This window comes from Molothrus ater, chromosome 15, assembly GCF_012460135.2.
Source record: "Molothrus ater isolate BHLD 08-10-18 breed brown headed cowbird chromosome 15, BPBGC_Mater_1.1, whole genome shotgun sequence".
Classification (NCBI taxonomy): Eukaryota; Metazoa; Chordata; class Aves; order Passeriformes; family Icteridae; genus Molothrus; species Molothrus ater.
The window spans coordinates 17290426-17313903 of NC_050492.2; the positions used below are offsets into that span (position 1 = coordinate 17290426).

At 48.5% G+C, this 23478-nt stretch overlaps 1 protein-coding gene across 2 annotated transcripts; it reads left to right on the forward strand.

Annotated features, from left to right (window-relative positions):
• The first annotated feature begins 2226 nt into the window (after positions 1–2226).
• On the forward strand, positions 2227–23454 carry TTC1 (tetratricopeptide repeat domain 1). Of its 2 annotated transcripts, none has more exons than XM_036391790.1 (8): positions 2227–2265; positions 3076–3393; positions 11641–11701; positions 12790–12902; positions 13098–13134; positions 14852–15000; positions 16911–16965; positions 22277–23454. In XM_036391790.1, the coding sequence occupies exons 2-8, from the start codon at positions 3085–3087 to the stop codon at positions 22408–22410; spliced, it is 858 nt and encodes a 285-aa protein (XP_036247683.1). In that variant the 5' UTR covers positions 2227–2265; positions 3076–3084; the 3' UTR covers positions 22411–23454. The 2 variants fall into 2 exon arrangements, with proteins under 2 accessions (XP_036247683.1, XP_036247682.1); XM_036391789.2 differs by lacking the exon at positions 2227–2265 and adding an exon at positions 2325–2348.
• Positions 23455–23478: the final 24 nt, after the last annotated feature.

Genomic DNA, 23478 nt, shown 5'->3' on the forward strand with positions numbered 1-23478 from the left:
GAACTAAACTGAGGGGATAAACCAGGTTTGTCTGCTTAGGTGGGAACTAAACTGAGGGGATAAACCCAGTGTCCCTGGGGAGAAAACAGGGCTGTGATGCCCATTTATGTCACTGTGACAGGGACAGCTCCCCCTGCACCCCTCTGCTCTCCTGCCTGGGTTAAAGCAGAAAATTACAGCACATTTTTACTCAGGTCTAATCTATGACCTGGCTTTTTCCCAGAATAGCCAAAATTCCACTGCCACATAAGTGGAAGGAGACAGGGAAAGGAAATCTGGGGCTGTAACTGGGAATTTTTTACAACAAAACACATTGGCTTGAGCTGTGAAGAACATGCTCCCTGTCTTGCAATTCCCGTAGTCTTTATAGTACTCCAGCCAAGACACAGAAAAAGAGAATGGATATTCAAAATTAGGAAGAATCCATCACTGTTTCTCGAATAAGTCAGCCTAAAAAGCGGATGTAGTAAAACTTTAATTTATAGCTGTGATTAAATAGCCTTTGATTGCCTATTTCACAATTTCCTTTCAAAATGTTCTTTGGGAAGCACAACTATTTGATTCCACTGAGACTTGTGTGCAAATGTTTAATTCTGGTGAAGAACCTGAACTTTCTGTGACCTCCAGAAAATGGAAATTATTTTTCCTTTCCTTGATTTGTTCAGCTTTGGTTTCTTCACTGTGAAGATCAAAAAAAGCTGTCCAGAGGAGTAAATTTAACGTGTGGCCGGGAGCCTGGGGTAGTTGTGCAATATTTGTCCCTCTCCGGAGGGGCTCAGAGTCCAGCCCTGCCCTGCTGGACCCGGCTTGGACAATCCAACATCGCCACCTGCGGGATTGCTGTGCCGGGAGAGGCACGAATCCCTCGGTGCCCTGCGTTCCCAGGATTTCACACGGCTTTAATCCAGCCTTTCCAGAGGGACGGCTTCCCCTCAGGACAGGGGGGCGTTGGGTACCCCACGTTCAGTAATTATAAATAATTATAATTAGAATAGTAATTATAATAAATAATAAAAAGGTATTTTCCAAATTCTGGGTTTTATCAACTCAAATTATCACCTGGCTCGTAGTGAATCTTCTGCTGTAGGCAACAGTATGTAGGAATTTCTATAATATATGATTCCTACAACATATAATATAAGGTATAATATTATAATCTATAACATATTTATAAATATATTATTATAATTATATATTATAATATATAAAATGAGAAGGTATTTCCTGATTGCTGGGTTTTATCAATTCGAATTATCACCTGGCTCGTGTTGAATCTTCTGCTGTAGGCAGCAGTTTTTAGGAATTTCTAAAGAGCCACTCAAGTGCAAAACCTCCCGAGTCTGTGGCTGTTTGTACCCAAGGGTGCTGTTCCATCCCCTGGCACAGCTCAAGCCTCCTTTTGGGCTCACATTTGGAGTACCTTTAACATTTTAATGTTGTACAAAACCAGAATGGAGTGTGAGGCTGAGCAAGAGGAGCATCATCCCAAAGTTCCTGGGGAAAACCCGAATATTCCTGAGCTGTACAAACAAGAAATGTTGATGGGGAGAAGCAGGTCCTGGGGACGTGGTGGGGTTGGGCACAGCCAAGAGCTGGGGCTGCACCTGGATCAGGGAAGTTCCTGGGATCAGTCCAGGCTGGGGATGCCAGGTGGACAGTGAGGTGGTGGGGAGAGCTGGGCATGGAAAATGAGCCCCTGGGCTGATCCCTGGTGGGCAGCAGGAAGGGTGGGGACTGTGCCCCTCTGCCCTCAGGTGAGGCCCCACCTGCAGAGCTGCCCCAGCACAGCGAGGAGCTGCTGGAGCCAGGCTGGGATGAGCAGGGATGGAGCAGCTCTGCTGGGGGGAAAGGCTGGCACACCTGGGATCGGTCACCGGGACAGGAGAAACTTTGGGGTGGGCTCAGTGTGGCCTCACAGGGCCTGAGGGAGCCAACAAGAAACACAGAGAGAGATTTACACCAGTGGGGTCCTGGGGAGAAAGAGGCCACGGGCAGAACGAGGCACCTGCCCTCACCTGCCCTCACCTAGTCTCACCTGCCCGCATCTGCCCGCATCTGCCCCCACATAGTCTCACCTGCCTTTCTCTTTCCTCACCTGCCTTCCTCTGCCCTCCCTCACCTGCGCTCCCTGACGTCACAGCAGAGAACTACAGTTCCCGGCACGCCTCGCGCGCGCCCCTCGCCCATTGGCTGTCGCTGCCGGAAGCGGTTCCCTCGTGCCGGGGGCGTGGCGGAAGCCGGAAGCCGGAAGTGCGGCTGGTGCAGGTGAGTGCGGGCCGGGGCTCGGGGGTCCGGTCCGGTCCGGTCCGGTCCGGGGGGACCCGGCGGGGCCGGAGGCGATGGCCCCGGTCTGCACCGTCCCCTCCGCTCCGGGCAGCGCGGGGCGGGCGCTGCGAGCCGGGCACGGCGCCCCGGGGGTCGTGGAGGGGCTGCGCTGGGCCAGCCGTGCCGGGGGCGGGGTGCGGGCCTGGCCCGCGGGGCTGTGCCGGGCCGGGCCGGGCCGGGCTGGGCTGGGCCGGGCAGGCCCCGGGATCCGAGCTCGGCAGTTCCCGCACTCATGGGTGCAGTGCCCCTGGCCCCGTGTCCCTGCACGGGACATGGAATTCGGGGAAGTTCCCCCCGCCCCGAGAGATCCGAGTTTCCCTTAGGGATGTCAAGGGCACTTTAAAGATTTGTAAATGTGGATAAGAGAAATTAAATCATTAGGTACATGTAGATGTGTGTAAATATGAAAGGAGACGGGGCAGAGCAGGGCCAGGCTCTGCTCCAGGCCCAGCAGTGGCCCCAGAGCCACGGGCAGGGGCTGAACCCAGGAATTCCCTGCCCAGGAGGCAGAACTGCTGCCCTGGGCAGTGCCAGCCCTGAGCAGAGCCCAGAGAGGGGCTGGAGACTCCCCAGGGGTGTTCCAGAGCCACACAGACACCCCCTGTGCCGTGTGTTTGGGAATGCAGGGGGTGGCCCCTGTGGTCCCCTCCAGCCTCACCCCCCCGCGGGTGCTGGGATTTGTTTGCTAATGAGTCTGTTAATGATGATTATTGAGTGTTACTCCTTTCTCATTGCCACATCCCCTCCCAGGAGCCCAGCATGGAAGAATTTAAAGCTGCAAGCCCACTTGAGGAGTCGCTGAATCACCTGAAGCTGTCGGATCAGAAGGCTCCAGAGACTGCCCCCAGAGATGGCCAGAGCCTGGGCAGGGGCTGTGCCCCCTCCCCAGGCCAGGATCCCACAGAGGAGTGTTTCCATGACTGTCACGACTCCTTTGGGGCCAAGGGAGCTGTGCTGGATGATGAAGGGAACGTTCAGGATGACGGGAGTAGCTCCAGGAAGCAGACAGAGCTAGAGGAAGAATACTTGCTAGAACTAGAGAAAGATATGCCAGAGGAGGAGAAACAGGTAATGCAGAGCACTGGTGTGCAGTGATCTGTGTGCAGTGATCTGTGTGCAGGTGTGAGCTGATCTGTGTGCAGGTGTGAGCTGATCTGTGTGCAGGTGTGAGCTGATCTGTGTGCAGGTGTCAGCTGATCTGTGTGCAGTGATCTGTGTGCAGGTGTGAGATGATCTGTGTGCAGGTGTGAGATGATCTGTGTGCAGGTGTGAGATGATCTGTGTGCAGTCAGTGCAGGTGTGCAATGATCTGTGTGCAGTGATCTGTGTGCAGGTGTGAGATGATCTGTGTGCAGTCAGTGCAGGTGTGCAATGATCTGTGTGCAGTCAGTGTTTGGAGTGTTCTGACACAGAGGCACCTTTAAAGCCCTTGAGTTTGACTGTTCTAAATTCCCTCTTTTAGGTACCAAATGTTTGTGCCTTTCCTTGCTGCTCTTACTCCTCACGTTCCAGGGCAGGTTTTGTGTGCCTGAGCAGTGGGTGGGGTGGCTGTGACTCAGAAATCAGTAATTTCAGCAACAAAACTCCCCCTGTTGCTGCTGTCACTGTCTGTGCATCCCTTGGTTTCCCCTGAGTGCCTGCAAGGTGCCTCTCCAAACTCAGCAGATTTCAGGATGGTTTTCCTGAAAGGTTGGTTATGGGAATCCAGAGAGCAGGGGTTCAACTGGAACAGATCCCTGTGGATTAGTGGGGCTTTAATCAAACAAATCCACATTAAATCTGTGAGTTTGCTTTCACTGCTGTCACATTGGACAAACTCATCCTGCAGCAGGGAACAGACAAATGCAGTTTTTCATCTGTGGAACCAATCTTTGTGTAAATATAGAAGTTCCTTGAGGGGGAAAAGCAATACTGGGGAAGGACAACATGGGGTAGAGTCTCCTTGGAGTAGGAGTGAGACTGAAAGTACTTCTGGTCGTGCTGGAGCTGGTGGGAATCCCTCTGGATCTCAGTTTGGGCTCTGAATGGGCACAGTGATGCTGCCAGTTGTAATTCAGCAGTGAAGAATGGGGGGTGGTAGTGGCAGGAGGTGTTCTGGGGCATCCTTTGAGGATTTTAGTGCAAGCCCCTGGCTCTGGGCAGGAGCATCTCTGGCACAGCCCCTCTGGCTCCCTGTGCTGCTGTTTAACTATGCTGGAAACTTTTGTCCTGTGTTTAATTAGAATCTCCTTTATTGCAGAGCCCTGAGCATCCTGGAGTCCCTGTGGGAGGTCAGGGTCTTGTCGTGGCTGCTGTAGGAAGGAGTTTGTTTGATTTGTTGATTTGGTTTTTGCCCAAAACAGGGCATTCTCCAAATGCATCTCTCAGGTGCTGAGCAGAGGGCAGAAATCTTCCTTGACCTCCTCACACAGAAAAATCATTTCATTGCCCTTGGGTTTTTTCCAGTGTGAGTGAGCAGTCCCTTTTTTCTCCTGGTGTTTATTCCTGTCCGATGAGGAGCACTGTCATCATGAGTCACACTGGGGCTGCAGCACCTGCCTGGGACTCCAGAGCTCCAGAGAAAAACTGCTGAAAACTGGGGGGAATTGTTCTGGAACTGAACTCTGAAAAGAGCAGCAAGCCTGGCAATTGGCTGTGTTAATTTTCCTGCTGTTCCTGCTTTGGGTGTATTTTTAGATAATCATCTCATTTTGCACATGGATCTTTGCCTGCTGTCAAATGACCAAAATAATTGGGAATGTTGAATCTTGGCACTCAGCTTTGTGGAGCTCCACTGAAAGGGGCTATGGGAGTGCAAAACAACAACTGCTTCAAAGTGGGAAGGTTTCCTCAGAGAAAGGCTGGAGGCAGCTGCAGCTCTCATCTGTCTGCAGGTTTATTTCCAGTGGTGGTTTGTGATTTCAGCTACCCAGACTGAGGGATTCTGTCTCTCACCAGCACCCAAAGTACTGCATCAGCAGGTTTTTATGTTCCTCTGAGAAATTTCTGAATTTTTCAGGTTTTCAGATGTAGTTTTTTTTCTCTAGCAAAGTATTGCTGATATCTGATACAAGCAGAGCTGCAGAACTGTGAATGCAGAGCAGAATCAGGAGCTCAGACAGTTGTGACAGCCACTGGAGTGGCCCCTTCCATGATCTCCCCCTGGCCAGGTTACTCCTCAATTGCTGTTCCAACTCTGCTCCTTGTACTTGCTACTGATGGCCATGAATTGATTTTTCAAAGTGAAACATTCTGTATATTTTGATTAGAAAAGATTCTGTTAAATGCTGCAGCTTTTAAGGAGAAGTCCTGCAGCCCCAGTCTGAAAACAGTGCTGTACATTCATTTACTGAGAACTTTTTCAAACCTTTAAAGCCTCCTTCTAATGACTCAAAAGGTTGGTTTTTTGAGAAGGGTGATGTGACTTTTTACTTATTTTTTTATTGCAGCTGCAGCAAATGAGACAGAAATAGTCAGAAGTGGTTTTTGGCTGCTGAGGGGGGGAGCAGCCTCTCAGCAGGCCCTTGCTGGGTCATTGTGAGCACTCAGGGGAGTGCAGCTCTGAGGGTGGTGGCTCACAGGGAAATCAAGCTGGGTTTTTAGATGCAGGGCAGTGCTGGTTGAAGCAGACATCAAACAGCAGCCTGGTGCTGGCACCTGGGGAGATGGATTTGATTTGGCTGCTTGTCTAAAGCACAAAACCTCCCCAGGAGCTGGTGCTGCAGCACCAGCCATAACCTGTGGGCTCAGGGCACAAGGAGAGCTGGGTGTGAGCCCTGCTCCAGCCAAGTGTATGGAGTTACACCTCCTGAGGTTGGGGCTTTTGGTACAAACCCCACTGCTGTGTTCAGCAGCTGGAATAAAGAGGCTCTGTGGAGTGGTGTTCAGTAAAGGGCTGTAGGAAAAGCCTCTGATTTATTCTGGAGATGCAAAGGCAGAGCCTGGGCCTGGCTCTGGGTGTTCAGATTCCAGCAGCTCAGAGGAAAACACTCACCTGTGCAGAGGCTGCTGCAGCTCAGAGGGAAGGAGCAGGGAGGGGTTGTGTGTTGTCTCTAATTACATTTCAAGAGCCCCATACAGGGAGATTTCTGCTGTTAAGCAGCAGGATTCCTTCCAGGGATACCCTGAGAAATCTTCTGTGCACAGAGAAGCAAAATAAGAATTTGCAGGGATATTAAGACACAAACCTGTAAGAAGTTCTCAAAACCACAGCCTGGTTCCTTGCCTGGGCTTGCACCTCTGAGCTTTTTAAGGCTTGAAATTCACCTTTGCAGGGTTTGGTTGTTGTTTCACAAGGCTGCTGCTGCCTCAGCAGGGGCACTGAGCAGCAAATTGCTTTTGATGTATTCCAAGCAGATTTTTCTGGCTGCTTGTCAGTGACAGTGATGGCTTTGACGTGTGGCTGCTCTGCAGAATGAATCTGAGGACACCCAGCAGCTGTTGCAGGGTCATTGTTCAGCCTGGCCAGCTCTCAGGCCACCCTTTCGTGAGGAGTTCATCCTGTGCAGGACTCCCAGCCAGACCCTCAGCTCCTCCATTGTGGCAGATGCTGTCCTGTCCTGTGGCAAGGACTTCAGCACCTGGCCTCTAATTTCTCTAATTTGGATTTGGAAGCCTGTGTTCTGTGAGACACTCAATAAATACCCAATATTCCTCCTGAGCAGTTCCTGCTCTGGCCTCTCCATGTGCCCTGGGCCTGCAGCTGCCTGGATCACAATTCCTGTTCTGACAGCAGGAATGGGTCAGCAACACAAGCAAGAGGAGATTCTTGAGGAGAGTCTTGTGAGCAGCTCTGTAAGAATGGGGTAGAACTGAATTTTAAGAAATAGGATTTTTGAGTGATGCTGGAGATTGTTGCTGGGCTAAACAGTAAATTTCCCCTTTTTTAACCTCCCTGTTTTCTGCAGGCTTTAGGATATGTTAGGGAACATTGGCTTAGTGAAGACATTTCCTTTAAGCTGCTCCCTCCTCACCCTTCCTTTCCTCCCTGTGCCTTTGGGTTGATCCCATTGTTTCCATAAGGGGAAGCTCCTGTATAGAATAAAACATCCTGTCACAAGTTCTGAGTTAAAGCCTGGAGAAGAACATTTGAGCAGTAAATCTGTATCTGCTGGAGTCATTAATTGCAAGAGCTGCTGAGAAGAATTTGAATAAAAGCTGGAATTAGAATCTCCCTGTGTGATTTATAATTCTTTGAGTTTTAAACAAACAAAACTCTTCTGCTGAGTGGCAATTTAATAGGAAGAGGGAAAATTCTCCCTTCATGTCCCTTTGAGTGCTGCTGTCTGATTTGAGTCCTGTGTTCAGTTGTGCATTTCTGTGGCAGGGAGTGCTGCTGTCACATCCAGGCCTTTCCCCTGGTGCTGATGGGGTTGTGGGCAGCTCCTGTCCCTGCCCGAGGCTGTTCCTCTGCACACCAGGGATCAGGGGCGCTCTTGTCACTCAGCAGGGGCCACACTTAGGCTGGGCTTAACTGGGGCTGGCAGGGGGGGCTGTGACCTTCCCTGGTCTGGCACTGCTGCTGCCAATTCCATTTGGGGATTTGGCAGAAGAAAGAGCAAAGTTCTTTTCCATGGAGTCCCAGGGAGCAGGGCCAGGCCAGGTCCATCCCTGCCAGTGCCTTGGCACCCCCCAAGTGCAGCTTTGGAGGTTTGGGGGTGACTCCAACCTTAAACTGAAACCCAAAGCCTGGGATGCAGGATAGAGCAGTAGCTTCCCAAAACTGCAGGGGGAAGCAGACAGCTGCTAATGGGTGACTGAGCAGTGGGACTGGCAGCTGAAAAATGCATTCCTGATCTGTTTAAAATTCCAGTTCCTGTGCCCCCTCTGAACTGAACTGCAGGAATTGGATGTCCTTGGTTTGGGTGACCTGCCCAAGGGACTGAGGGACAGGCTCACTGGAAGTAGAACCTCTCCAGAACTGGAGCCAGGAGCAGTTCCCAGCAAAGGGAAATCAAGGGATCAGTCCCAGCACAGCAGCAGCCAGAGGAAATGTTGGGGACAGTGTCACAAACTGAGGCTCCCACCGGCTGCTCAGGGATTTCACTTCCAGCACTTTCTGTTGCATTGCTCACTTCCCAAGGAAACAGGGAATTTGTAGGTTGCTGTCTTCTCTAATAATGCTGTTATTAGTATAAAAATTACATTTAATATCCAAACAAAATTTATTTCTAATTATACAGTTATAAATGAATTCTATAAAATTCTATTTTATATCATGTTTTTCTTGTTAACCCTGAATGCTCTGGCAGAGCAGCCGAGGTGCAGGGGCTGTGTGGGATTTAGGTTTGTACTTTATTGTCATGAGGCCAGGCTGTCTCTTGTCATGACTTGAGATCATCTCCAGCAGCCCTGGCCTTGCCAGGCAGGTTTGGGTTAAATACTGATTTTTTTCTGAGTATAGGATTGGAATTCAGTATCCAAATTTAAACATTTCTAATCAGGTCCTGTAAGAATCATCACCAGTTACATTCAGTTATTTCTTCTGAACATCAAAAAATATTTAAACCACATCACAATCAGTGCCTGCCATGCAATTTGTCATCTTTGCATTACTAAAGTTCACAATAAACCCCAGACCTTCAGATTTTGCTGCCACTGAAGAGCAGAAAATCCTTCAGTGGGGAGCTGTGGCTGCCTGCAGGGCTGTGTGTGAGCAGCCCTGGGGCAGGAGCAGGCCAGGATGGCTTTTCCTGGGAATCTGGGATTCAGGCTGACCTTGTTCCCTGCCAGGGAGGGAGGGAGGCAGCTCCTGGGTGTTTGGGGGACCCTGGGGGGACACTGCACATCTCTGGGGACTGATCCATCCCAGAGCTGCTGGGAATTCCCCAGGGCAGGCCTGGAGTGCTCTGGGGCTTTCCCTGGATCTGAGCAGCCTCTCCTCCCTGCAGCAGGGCAGCTGAAATGGAAATCCTGAGAGTGGTTCTGTGCTAGGAATTTCTGTTCCAGGAATGGCTGGATGAGGAATAAATAATGCATTTATTTCACACCCAGCCTGCTTTGCAGGGCAGTGCCTTTAGCATTGAGGGGCTCATCCATTTTTCATGCTCTCACATTTTGTGGAAAAGCCAGAGGAATTGGCTTTGAGATGTTGCTTCTTGGTCAGTGATACCTGAAATGCAAATCCATCGATGTGCAGGAGGTTCCCTGCAGACTTCTCCTTTTTAGAAATACTTTGGCCACTCAGTTTGGAAGTGAAACCCATAAACGAGGGATTTGTTGAAAATGTTGGTCAGGCTCTCACAGAAATGCAAGTTTTGAACCATTGCTGCTTCGCAGGGAGCTGAATAAATTACAAAATCATACACAGAGCTCTTGAAAGTGCTGCTTTGTTGCTTTGTTGTCTTTCCTTTTAGTCCTTTTTTAATATAAAGCTTATTCTTCTGAAGCTTTCTTGCTGCAAATCCCTTTTTATATTAGCATTTAATGTATAATTAGGGCAAACGTAATACTTTAAAATAATTTGGCTAAAACGAAACAAAATATTGATAATGCAGGTGAAACTTTTCATCCAGCATCTCTTGATTCCAGGGCTTTCTGCCTCAGGACTGCTGGGAGCATGCTGTAGTTGTGTTGATAATAAAAATCCTTTCATTCTTGTGGAGCTGTAACTGAGCCCTGTGCAGCAGAGAGTGCTCGTGGCACTGAAAGGCCACTTCTAAATAGGTCATGAGCAATGAAGTCAGTGGGGTTTGTGTTTCAGGCAGCCCTTCCCCTCACTGAGGGCATCTGTGGAGATCTTTCCAGCAGGATCCTCATCTCAGGCCTGCCCTGTGCTCACATGGTGCTGCTTTGTTCAGTGCCACGAGAGGTTGGGATCATTGTCACCCTTTGTGCCCTGCACAATATTTAAAATGCCTTTTTGTGAGGTCCAGGCAGGAATTTCTGTCTGCTCCCAGGAAAATGGAGGTGTAGCAGTTCCACATTGCCTGTGCTGAGCAGCAGAGTTCTGCATTACACAGAGATCTGGGATTTTCATGCAGCCTGAAGTGTGGCATTTGTATGTTCACGCTTAGAAAGCACCAAGTGTGTCCCTTGGGGTGCTGTTGAAGGGTCTGGGGCTTTGTCAGCCCTCCCTGAGCAAAGGCCCTTCCTGAACAGTTGGGCATGGTTTGTGTGCCCTGGGTTTTGTGGGGTTTCTTCCAAATGTGAGCAGTGATGGCTATTGGAGAAGCTGTTTAATGGGCAGCAGGAACAAATGTGATGCTCTGGGTGTGTATCAAAGGGCTCAGGTGAGATTCTGCTGTGGAATTTTGTGCCATGGCTCAGTGTCCTTCCACTGAGGCTGATCTGTTCTCAAGGTGTGCCATGGTCAGGGGAATCAATTCCCAAAGCCACAAAAGCAGGAGGGAGAACCTGGGATTTGGAGCTGTTTGTCAGCTCCCTGGCATAGCTGGGAGCTGCTGCAGTGCTCCACACTCTGTACTATATTTAGCTGTTTCCAAGGAGATGTTCTGTGTGATATTGATAATTGCATTAATCCTTGATTCACACAATCTGCAGGAAAGGAAACTGCTCCTTTTCCTACTGTTGGCTTTTTAATTGCTCAGTGATCTGTCATTTACAGACACCTCCATTGAAGTCCTTTGTGTGCTGGGAGAAAATCCAGTGCTCCAAGGATGGGTTTTGTAGCACTCCTGAGCTCTGGGGGGTTCCTGCCCTTGCCTGCTTTGTTTCAGGACTGTCTGCAGTGGCAGGGGTGGCTCGGGGACATCCTGGGGTTTCTGTGTCACAGGCTGGGAGCCTGAGCCTGGCCTCCCCTGGTGCCAGGATGTTCATGGTTGAGAACACAGCTCTGCTCACACGTGCAGTTCCCACTGCACAAAGAACCTGCTTCTGGGGGTTCTCTTTCTCCCCCTAAGAAATCTTTCAGGGCACAAATCTTTCTCAGCCTGGACCTTTTCCTTGTGCATCTCTGAAAATAACTAGAATTGCTGAGGTGGAATTATTTCAAGCAAAACTTGTGAGACTTTACATTTAAAATATATTCTGCACAGTTGACCTGCAGTGAGTGAATTAAATGGAGTTGGAAAGGAGAAGCAAACAGCCAGTAAAAGCTGATGTGTTGGTTTAGAGCATGGAATTCTCCATGGATGCTCTCCCTGCATCCTGGTGGCTGTGGAGTGGAGCTTTTTAATTGCCTTGCTGTTACACTCCAGTGTTCCATGGATATAGAGAGTCTTTCATGTCACAGGCTCTACAAGCAGATCTTGGCAGAGTTAAAACTCTCCAGGTTCTGTTTTATTCTGCTTCCCTTCCATACTTTATTTGGAACTGCAGCTGACCTAGTTGCTCATTTCAGTGAAATACTCTGAGACGTTGTCTTTCCTTTTGTAGAAAAGAAGAAAGGAGAGCACGGGGCTGAAGGAGAAAGGAAATGAGCACTTCAAGAAAGGAGGTGGGTTGGTCATGTCTGAACAGCCTGTGGGTGTGAGATATCCCACATTAGTACTGAGCCATCGTGGGGGTGCTGCAGGAAGCTCTGAGGAAGACCTCACACCGTCCTTGTTGAATTTTATCACCTCTTGCATTTTTCATCCAGCTCTAGAGAAGAGACAGAGCTATCAGAGCTCCTTTAGAGCTGTTTAAATCCAAAGGTTTGAGTACTAAAGCAAGATTCCCATGAAAGCTGAGTGTGTACATACAAAACCATGGATTTTGGACTGCCTTCCAAGAGCCAGGGTTTCTTTCACTGATCAAAAAAGGCTTCCTTGGGGCTCTGAGTTGGGCTGATGGTTGTGCTGAGAACTGATGCAAGATCTGGGTCTCTGTAGCTGTCTTGTACCTTTATACATTGATTTTAGTGAACAAACAGAAGGGGGGAAGTGGTTTTGACACCTGCCTTTGACTGAACGTGCTGTGGGTGGAGGATTCCCAGAGAAATCAGGAATTGCAGGTGTCAGGCAGGGAATCTGTGTGCCCTGAGGAGCAGGCAGAGGCTGGAGATGCCTCATGGAGTCCTCAGGAAACACAGCTCTGGAGTGATTGAACACAGCTCAGGATGATCCCCAGCTCTGGAAGGCATCAGAGAGGGCAGGAGGGAAGAGCTCAGCCCAGGAGAGCCACAGGCCTGGAGTGTTGCTGGAGTCTCACCCCAGGCCTTTCCTTGATCTTTCAGTCAGGTGAAGATGATGTGGCCATAAAAGCTCCCTGCAGCTGCTCTGGGCAGTGCAGTGACAGCTTTCAGCACTTCATCCAAAGGGATTGCACCTCTGCTCAAGAGGAAACAATGGCAGGGGTGAGAATTACATCCACTCCTGCTGCACTTGTTGCATTCAGCTCAGTTGCATTCAGCTGTTTTTATAAGCAAAATTAAGTAAATCCTAAAACAATCAATTGTATTTATGAACTCAGTAATGATCTTTGAGAGCAGCTACTGATTCTGGTGTCACATTACCAGATATTGAGAACTGTTTCCCAAGGAGCCTCAGCCATGGGTTCAGAGTTTGAAATGAATGGTTTGGTTTGGGTTTTGTTGCTCTGCAGACTATGGAGAGGCAGAAGACTCCTACACCAAGGCCCTGCAGGTCTGCCCAGCCTGCTTCCAGAAGGACAGGGCTGTTCTGTTCTCAAACAGAGCTGCTGCAAAAATGAAACAGGTCAGTGCTGCTTTCATTCTGTGCCCCCCTGGACTGAGTGTGGCTCAAATGCAATTGTGAAGGGATCAGAGCCCTCCAGTCCCAGCTGTGCCCCATCCCCACCTTGTCCCCAGCCCAGAGCACCGAGTGCCACCTCCAGGGCTGGGGATGTGAAGAAATGTGACTTCAATCTAACAAAACTGTTTTGTGTTCTAGGACAAGACAGAGGCTGCCCTGAGTGACTGCACCAAAGGTATTTTTTTCCTCTCTGGGCTGTCCTTGGGCCAGATTTTTGTACATAAATTGTGTCATTTAGTGCCTTTACTGCAGAGCTGTAATTTTGGGCATAAAGGTCTTTAAAGAACTGAACAGAAAGCACCTGATTTGTACTACTTATTTTGTAAAATGTCTGTCAAACCTTTCCTATCTGCAGTAATTTACTTTCTATTCTCTTGTACCATAAGGCTGCAGTTTGTACTTGTTTTTAAGAGGACAGTCTTTTCTGTGGAAACTGTTTCCCACACCTGTGATTTCAAAGCCACTTCCACCTGCTATCCCCCCCAAATCCTGGTTTAATCCCAGGTTCCAAAGCACTCTGAGGCTTTATAGAGTTAACAGCATTCTCAAATCCCTTTCCTGCACAGCTTTTGCTTTGTCACCAGGGCTTATGTTCCCCTGTTCCTGCCCTGCACAGTTCTGTCTCTGCACCTTCTGGTGGAATCAGTTCAGCTGTGCTTTGCTTTATTGCTTCCACCCACTCACCCACCCTCGAGTGTTTGTTAAACTCCCTGTGACAGCTGGGGAAAAAATCCAAATTACCAATCAGAGAACTAATCCAGTGGCTGTGTGCCAGCCCTGCCTGCACAGAAATGGGAGCTGTGCTTGCTGAAAGGGCTCCTGGAGGTACCAAATCCTCCCTGGCCTCTCTCACTGGGGCTTTGCCTGGTTTTGGAACTGCTGCTTTCTGAAAAACACCTTGAATTTTGCAGTGGCTCAGAGGAAATCAATGTGCTTTGAGCAGAGAGACTTCAGCTGCCAGGGCCTGACACTCCCCAGGGACAGGAGCACAGCAGAGCAATTCAGTCACCTGCAGCTTGCTGACTGTGCCATTGCCTTTGTCCTTGCTAGAAGAGAAACTGGAATATTTACCTGGATGATCTGAGATTTAATTGTCCCCAGAACCATTTTAATGAGCTGGGAATTATAAAATGGACAGAGCTCTTTCTGTGATAAAAATCTTTCGCATTCCCAGTTTCTGTGGTGAAATCTTTCACATTCCCTGTTTCTGTGGTGAAAAATGGATGAAGGAATTCTTGAGGAATTACCATGTGGAGGTGACTGCTGAGTTTAGCATTCAGTCTGAACTGTACTGCACAGAGCCCTGGCTGCCAAGGGAATGAGGGCAGGAAGAGCTGAGATGCAGTCAGGATGCCCCTCTGCCAGCTCACAGGGCTGGAATCACTGTTTGTGCATTCCCAACACAACCTGAACCGTTTGATATTAAATTCAGAAGAGCTCCAGAAATTCTCCTGGAGTTTGTCTCCACTTGAACTGAGATAAGCGTGGCAAGGCTGATTTTCCCTGCTGTGTGTGTCTGGAGGGATGTTTAACTTTAGCTGCAATCTAATAATAGCCACTTGCTAAACACACAAAAACTGAAATATCTTGCAGGTCCTTAAAGTTTCTGTAGCATCACTTAGAATCCCTGCACGGATAGGATTGCACATTTAAAGCTTTGTGACCATAAATCACTTCCATCTGTGAGAGGTTGTGGACATTAAATGAAATATGATCATGAGACTGTCCCAGGCAGCTGCTTCTGAATTCCAGCTTAGCTTTAAGCTGTGCCTCTGCTTGATCCTGAGTTACATTCTAAGGACAACTTACAAATGTAATACACACTTGAGAATTCATTTGAGGGCTGGAGAAATGTTTCAAGTACAGTCCTGGGCTTTGCTTTTGTTTTGCAGCTGTGGAATTAGACCCTCACTATGTCAGAGCTTTGCTGAGGAGAGCAGAACTCTATGAAAAAACAGAAAAATTAGATGAAGCTCTGGAAGATTATAAGGCAGTCCTAGAAAAAGACCCCTCAGTTCATCAAGCCAGAGAAGCTTGCATGGTAAGCTTAAGCCTTTCAGTGAACTTTGGCCTAACTTATTTTTCATTATTTTAGTTCAGCTTCACACCAGTGAACCTGCAATGGATTCTGCCTCAGAAGGAAAGAGAAACTCACATGCATCACCTGCAGATTTGTCTCTAAACCCACTCTGAATATGTTGTTACAAAAATCTTCTTGAAAGGCTTAATTGTTTTAAGTCTCCTTTTGGGAAAATAAATCATTAGCAGTGATTGTGCCCCCCTTTTCCCCACACTGTGGTGTTGTAAGTGACAGATTAGGGACAGCTTTTATGGCATATTAGGCAAGAAACCTTGCCTGGAATGATTTCCTGGGGGACTGGATCAGTTGCACTGATGGCAGAAAATATTCTGCTTAACTGTGTGAGTGCTGTTGGTGCTGAGGGGTGACCCCATAGAACAGCTGAGCTCCCATAAAGGACCTGGAGCTGGGCTGGGGCTTCCCCTGGGCCAAGAGCAGCTCCCCAGGGAATGGGCACAGCCCAGAGCTCCAGCAGGGTCTGGACACTGCTCCAGGGATGCCCAGGCTGGGGTTGCTGGGTCTGTGCAGGGCCAGGAGCTGGGCTGGATGATCCTGCTGGTCTCTCCCCTCTGAGGATAATCCAGGATTCTGAGTCAGAGCCTCAGGGCTGGTTGGTTCTGTTCAGGATGCTTGGAACCCCAGCACTGTCCCTGGACCCCTGCAGAGCCAGGATTTCTCCCAGGCCCTGGTGATCCCACAGCAGAGCCCTCACCCAGCCCCAGCAGGGAATCCCCAGCAGTGCTGCTGCTCCTTCAGCCCCAGTTCAGAATGCTCAGTGTTCATACCTGATTTCTGTGCCTGGGCAGTGCAGAGGGTGGGGTTCACCCCCTCCTGCTCCCTGAGCTCTCTTGGCCAGGCAGAGCCTTTGGCTGCAGAGCCCTTTGGACAAAATGCCCTCAGATTCCCCTGCCCTGGCATTCCTTCAGCTGGTCCTTGTCAGATTTGAGGGAAGAAGCAAACTATTGAGACTGAAGCTTAAAACTCCCTTCTTGAAACCTGTTCAAGAAATCCTGACAGCTATAATTTTGCACTTTTCAAATATTCATCATCAATCTCTAAATCTCATCATGAACCCCCCCAAGTTTCAGCTGTTGACTCCACATACCTGGTTACATCTCTAACCTGGAGGAAGCTGAGCAGCTTTGCTCTGCTGTCAGGTAAAAGTGTCTCTGCTTTGCAGGAATATCACAGGATCTTTTCCCTCTCACTGGCAATGAAAATGATGCCTCAAGAAAATCTGCAAATGGGTTTCATTCACAGTTAGAGCAAATCTTCCTCCTCCCTGCCCACAGGAATGATCTCACACTGCTCCAGGGAATGTCATGACCCTGTTAAATGACAGATTGAAAGATGAAATGCACAATAGTTCTCTGATTCCTGATTTGGTACCTGCTCAATACTCGAGCACTGTTTGTATTTCAGGAGTGCAGAGCTGGGGTTCTGATTTCAATCCTCAGTTATTTTTGACCTTTTCAATGCCAGACTAAGCAGTTTGGAATTATCATGTTTGTGCTCAAATCTCCCCAGTTGCTGCTTTCCCAGAAGGTTTCATTACATGGAAGCAGTGGTTAGGTTTGGGTTTTCACAGGTGTGTAACTGTTGGGAGAATTTCAGCCTCCACACAGTTTTTGAGGGATTTTAGGGCAGATGAAGAGATTTCCCAGAAGCAGCTGTACTTTGGGATAAGTATCACAGACACCAGATAAAAATGGGTGTCCATAAGGGCATTCCTGGAGTGGGAGATGCTGAGGCTCTGCATTAGCAGTGTTCTGGAACTGCACACCAGGATTTGTGTCTGTCACTGCTGATGTCCAAAATGGGAGCATTAGTGAAAGCAGGGATATGATTCCAGTTTTTCTCTCTCTCCACAGAGATTACCACAGCAAATTGCGGAGAGGAATGAAAAATTAAAGAAAGAAATGTTGGGTGAGTAGTATGTACTTCCATAAAAACCTTCATAATCTACTAGAAAAAAATGCATGAATAGAATCTCTTGTATAAAATCTAAAGGAGGTAAATCTGAAAGGAAATATTTGTTCAGTCTTAAACAAAACTCCTGATTTCTTTGTAATTCTCAATTGCTTGGTTTCACCTTCAGTAAATTGGAGACAAGGAATTCTCCCATGCAGAAAAGGCCATTATTCCATTTAAAGAAAGAAAACTTAAAACCTTCTAAAACAATTTCATATTGGTGTATTTAAGAGCTGGGGAAGGTGATTTGACACAGCCCAACTGCTCAGCCCTTTCTCCCTGCAAATAAGCCTTCAAAGCAAACATTCCCATGAAAGGGATAAACCAGGGCTTTCACTAAACCTGTGCCTAAAGGAACTCCCCCAGCTGGAATAACTGGGCATGTTTGATCTGGGGGCTGAAGAAATAAATGTGATTCTTTCTGCAGCACTTCCAGCCCAGAGACCTCCAAGTGTTCGTGTTTGTCTTGATTTATTCAGCATTTCATTGCCTTGATTTATTCAGCATTTCATTGCTCTTTGGTTGGAGGCTGAATTGGACCCAGCCAGGGTTAGCACCAGGAGTGGAATTGCCATTCCTAGGGCAGTGTTTGGCTGCTCTGCAGAAAATCAGGTTAAACAACTCAGCCTGTCTTTCACACTGATTCTTGGGGTATTTGGGAAGAAGACTGTTTCAGCTTATGCTGATACTCTTCTGTAATTTCTTTTCTGCAGCCTCTGATTTGCTCTGGCTTTGTTCTGCTCTGACCTAGCAGAGTGTCAGTGAGGCTTTGCAGAGCTTTACAGGATCAGAGCCTGCTTCCCCCATTGTGCTGAGAACAGGCCCCACATAAAGCAGGTTAAGGGTGCTGGGGCTATAAATAAATGACAAATGCAGAAAATCTCCGGAAGGATCAGGCCCATTGGTAGGACATGGGATGGGTTTCAGCACAAAGTAATATGAAAATAATTCCTGATCTTTGCTGAACTCTAAAGGGCCTCACTAATCACAAGGGATTTGACTGGAACAGTAAATCCAGCCCCTGCACTGCTGCTTTTTTCCTGGGTGTCAGTCTAGGTGGGATCTCTTTTAACAGGGTTAATACTTTAAAAGTGGCAGTTGAGATTTCAGAACTGGGCTGGGCTTTTGGGAACCACTCAGACTGTTTCAGTTGGGATTCTGGAGAGAGAAATCTCTTCTCAGTGCTGTCACAGAAGGAGTTCAAAGAGCTGGAGAGCCAGACTGAGAGCAGGGTAGGACAACACAGAACCTGTGTTCATCCCCAGCCTGGTGTGTGACAGGAGTGTCACAGTTCTGGTTAAGTGACAGTGATGGTGGCAGTGGTGGCTGTCCCACAAACTGAGGGGTTTCTACAAAACATTCTCCTGAAATGAAGTCAGGAATGTGGGCAGCTCCTTCTCCTGAGTGTTCCAAGGCTCCCTGTGTGCCGTTGTTAAGGGAGGCAGTGGGGATGCCATGGAGCAAGGAAACACTTCCAAGGTTTGCAGAGTGCTGCAGCTCTGTCTGAGGTCAGGAAAGCCCTGGAGGGGGGCTTGGATGGGCGTTCAGAAGGTGTGGGAGAAGAGAAACTCGGTGGAATGTGGTGGTTCCGAGATTCCTTTGGATTGTTTTGTTGTCCAGTGAATTTGTTTGAAGCTGTTCCCACTTTCCCACCCTTCCTGATGGCATTTCCCACTGCCAGGATGGAGCTGGCTCGTGGCACTGTGGCTGGAACTGGGTGACTGGGCTTGGGCAGTGCCAGGGGGACATTCCTGCTTTCCCAGGGGGCAGCTCAGGTGCCTGGGTTGAATTCCAGACTTTTGGGCTCCAGCACAGCAAGTCTGAGGCATCCTGATAGTTCCAGGCCAGGCCTGCTGCAGGAGCACTGGCTCGAAACTGAAATTAGGAGCAGTGTCCCACTTTGTGCCTTGGCCCCTTTGGATGTTGAGCTGATCCTCAGTCACTGAATTGGCCTCTCCTGGTTTAGCTGAGCTTTTATTCTTTCAACTCAAGCAAGGCCTGGGTTGTCCAACCATCTCATACTGTCATGGAACTGGAGCTGTGTACAAACAAAGCCAGATAAATGGAGTGCATCCTCCTCCTCCCCAAGTGTGTTTCCTGTTTCCCAGGGCTGCAGCTCATTTCTGTCAGAGCCTGAAGCCCCTGTGCAGTGCTTGTGTGTAAATAACCCAGAGCACACATTCCTGCCTGGATTTTCCTTCTGGCCCATGTGACTGCTGGGGTTGATGTCACCACAAGAATCCTGGTTTGTGGCCAGGCCCAGCCCACTGGTGCTGTGTCCCCAGGGATCTCCCTTCTGCAAGGCTGGCATTTGTATTTCAGTTCTTGCCATCTTTGATCAGCTGCCTTGCCACTGAAGCTTGCTCAGGATGAAGGGAGCCCTGAGCTCACACCAGAGAGCTGCTCTTGGGGCAGGAGATGTGAGATCCAAGAGGCTTTTCCTCCTTCTGAGCATCCTCTGCCCCAGTGACTGTGAACAGTGACCATTCTCTGGACTGGTTTGTGTTTCTCTCCTTAAAGCCAACGATTTGCAGTCTTGTTTAGAGACTTTTATAATTATTGTGATATCTGGGAGCCCCCCTTTGGGGAGAGGGTGTGAGGAGAGGGGGGCTTTGGAATGGTTTTAGTAATCTGGGGGCCAGAGCTCCTCACCTGGGCCTTCCTGCCCAGAAGAGATTTTTCCAGCAACCTGAGATCAGCAAAGACATTTATCAGGCTTTGTGCCTAAAGAATTATGGGGTTTGTTTGGGTTTTTTTTCTATTGACAGTTATGTTGTGTTTGCAGCTGAGCTGCTGAACCCCAACCCTGCACAAGGTGCTTTTAAGCAGTTAAATCAGAGCCAAATGACAGTTACAGTTCAGCCCTCATTTACCATTTAGGGAAGGGAGAAGGATTTGCCCTTGCTCTTTTAATTGCTTAAAAATGTTGGTAATACAAGAAGTTACACAGAGAAGAGACCTCATCAGGAAATTTGTCTTTTCTCCAAAAGAATTCTTTACACAAGCAAGATGGAGCTTTTCAACTTCCAAACCTCACATTAACACCAGCAACTAAGCCAGAATTATTGCCAGAAAGACTGAATAGCAATTAATTTTGGCTGTTACATCTTAATGTAAATTGTGAGTAATCTTTTCCTGCATCTGCCTCTTTCAATAGCGTGTTGAATTGCAGTTTAGGTGAGTAATGAATCACAGACTTCTGAGCCCTAAATTGATTTTTACAGTTCTGTTTTCTTGTTAACCTCTGAATATTTGCTTTGGTGAAAAACCTGAATGTGCTGGAGTTGCAGGTGGAAAATAAACAGGGTGTGTTTGAAAGAAAAAGAGCAAAATGTGTGAGAATAAGGGCAGAGGGAGGAGAGGGTGACCCTGCTTGGGGACAGGGAGTGGTGGAGGCTGGGCAGCCTCTGCAGCTGAGTCCCAGCTCCACGTGGTGCCTTTTCCTTCCTCCCAGCACAGGCTGTGAGGGAGCTTTTCTTTAGGAGGGGGTTGCAGTTCACTACAGCCCTTAATTTAGGGCTGAAAGGAGCTGTGGGAGGAGGAGGCAGAGCTCCCCTACAATGCTGGCTCTGTGTGTGCCAGGACAGCAGCAGCTCTCGGGCTGCAGTGCCCGGAAAAGCCAAGGCTTCCTTCTGCCTCATGAACAATTAATTCAGTGTGGCTGCCCCAGAGCCTGCCTGGGGAGGGACAGAGCAGGAAGGTGAGCAGGGATGTGCTGCTGGAATTATCATAAAGCCCAAATCCCTGCTCCAGCTGCAGGGTGGGTCCTGAGGCAGTCAGGGGGTGTTTATGGGTTTGGAAAAGAGCATCCAGCTCCCTGCAACTGGAAAAAACCTCTCCAGTGCCTGCCAGGCAAGCTCTGCTCTCCTGCCCAGCTGCAGGGCTGGGGGGCTCCAGCCATGCCAGATTCTGCAGGATTCTCCACTGAGACACTGCTCACCCCAGACCTGAAGCTCAGCCCTGGCCAAATGTTTGTCCAGAAGTACAAAAAAACCTCTTCATGTCACTCAGACAGATGCTACCAAAATGCTCTTATAGCCAAAATGCTTTCAGGGTGCTGCAGAAAGGGATGAATGTCATAGTTAAATAATCTTAAACAGGTGTACCTTAAAAAAAATAAATAAAGATGTACAAAGGAGTCAATCCTACCTGAGCTGCTGCTGGAGTGGCTTTGGTCACATCCCTGAGCCACCTCATCTGTGAATTCCCATTAAAAATCAAGTTGAAGGAAACTTGTGTCTCCCCACCCCTTTGCTTTGGTGGGCTCAGGATAAGGTTGTCTTTTTCCAGATACTGGGAAGAAATCCTTCCCTGGGAGGGTGTGAGGCCCTGGCACAGGTGCCCAGAGCAGCTGGGGCTGCCCCTGGATCCCTGGCAGTGCCCAAGGCCAGGCTGGACACTGGGGCTGGAGCAGCTGGGACAGTGGAAGGTGTCCCTGCCATGGCAGGGGTGGAATAGATGATTTTTAAGGTCCCTTCCAGCCCAAATTCCAGGATTTCACTTGCCCCAGAGGCCCAGGTGAGGTGAGCACAGTGCCAGGGGGTTCTCAGGACTCCAAGCCCCTCCAGGCAGGAATAGCTGTGGCATTCCCAGGTGTGGTTCCAGGCCCTTGGCTGCTGCAGCTGCTCAGTGGATTTTCCATTTCCATTTCTGTTGTCACACTCAGCTCCCAGCAAAACAAAACCCATTCCCTGAGGATCAGTGCAGGTGGGAGCTTCTGGAGAGATGGGGTTTGCCTGGGGAGGCAAACCTTGAGAAGGCTTCAACTTGTCCAAACTTCTGCTTTTCCTTTGGGAAATCGACAGTTCTACATTGAAACCAGGAGGAAAAGAATGATTTTCTTTGAAAACTGGCAATCTTCTTCCCTTGTGTTGTCATGCCAGGGGTTTGTGTTCAGCCAGCAGTGAAGTTGTTACCTCTGCTTCCTGTTTCACTTCATCTATTCTGTAATTTCTATATAGGATTTTTTAAAGGATGTCCTTTTGTTGTCCTTCCCCTCTTACAGCTGTACCAAGATCCATTTTCCAGACTCAGGAATCATGTATGTTCCTTATACTGACAGGACTTTATTAACTCTCATACTCTACGGATATTTAACAGTGATTTTTAATTCCTGCTAAGAGCCTAAATATTAACAAAATGCAGAGATTTCCTCAGCATTTACCTGTGCTGGATAAATCAGCAGGGCTGGGCTGTAGCTGGGTGTAATTCCAGGGGATTTTCCTCTGCTCAGCTCTCACTGTGTTCTCTTGGAATGTCACTGCAGGCAAACTGAAGGATCTGGGCAATTTGGTGCTGCGTCCCTTTGGCCTGTCAACAGAGAACTTCCAGATCAAACAGGATTCATCTACTGGCTCCTACTCCATCAACTTTGTTCAAAACCCCAACAACAACAGATAACATGGATTCAGTGTGGCTCTGCACATCCCGTGCCAGGATCCAGCAAACCAACAGCCTCCCCCCCCAGGGCAAGAGGAGACTCAGCAAACTCATTTCCCAGCTTGTGAAATTATTTGCAATGTGGATGTAAAGCAACTCATTCAACTTCTCATAGTGATAACTGTGTCCAGTGTGTGATTTATTCTTTTTTTTTTTATTTATTTTTCCCCTTCCCTTGTGGTGTTTGGCTTTTCCAAGAGGCAGTTCCTCGGTTTGGCCCACTCAGTGCTGGCAGCAGCAGCTCAGGGGAGTCCAGAGGCTGGGACAGAGGCTGGTGGTGTCCTGGGGATGGGGAGATGCAGCAGCAGCACTGCCCCACCCTGGACACAGCTCTGCCCTGGAATCATGGATCTTCCAATAAAGGCTTGGTACTTCTGCTCTTGGGCTTCTGAGGTTCTTGCCTGGCTGAGCCCTCCCCAAGGGGGGTTTGGTGTTGAGGGTCCCACAGATAACACCTGGCAGGACACTCATAGCAAGCAGTGGGGTTTTTGGCCCTGCTTGCAGCAGTGTTGTCATTTAGCTTTATGCCACCCTTTCAGCAGTTTGTTTACTGGGTATTAATTTTTCTGAAGGCAGCAATGACATTTTGTGCTTCCCTCTCCATCTGCACACCTTGTAAAGGTACCTCAAGTGAAATGTGCTTGTCTGAGATCCATTCATTTGCAGAGATGCACAGGAGTTGATTGCAGAAGGTCTCCACAGTAACTGGACCTTGAGGACTTGGAAGTGTTTCTAGAATGAGATGACCTCTGAGATCCCTTCCAGCCCAAACCAGGCTGTGATATAAATAATACAAGTATAAATATAAATATATATGTATATGTATATATATTTATATGTTCTGTTGTGGTTCATTCAGGTTTTGGAGAAGGTGCCTTTTGTAATTCCTGCTTTCCTGGGGTTTATCAGGGCTGAAGTGCTTGCATTGGAGGCAGATTCTGCAGTTGTCTCCATGCAGATTTCAGTACATGATTTAATTAAATAATTAGCAGTGGCTGCCTTGGCTGTTGGGTGTCATCTCCAATTCAT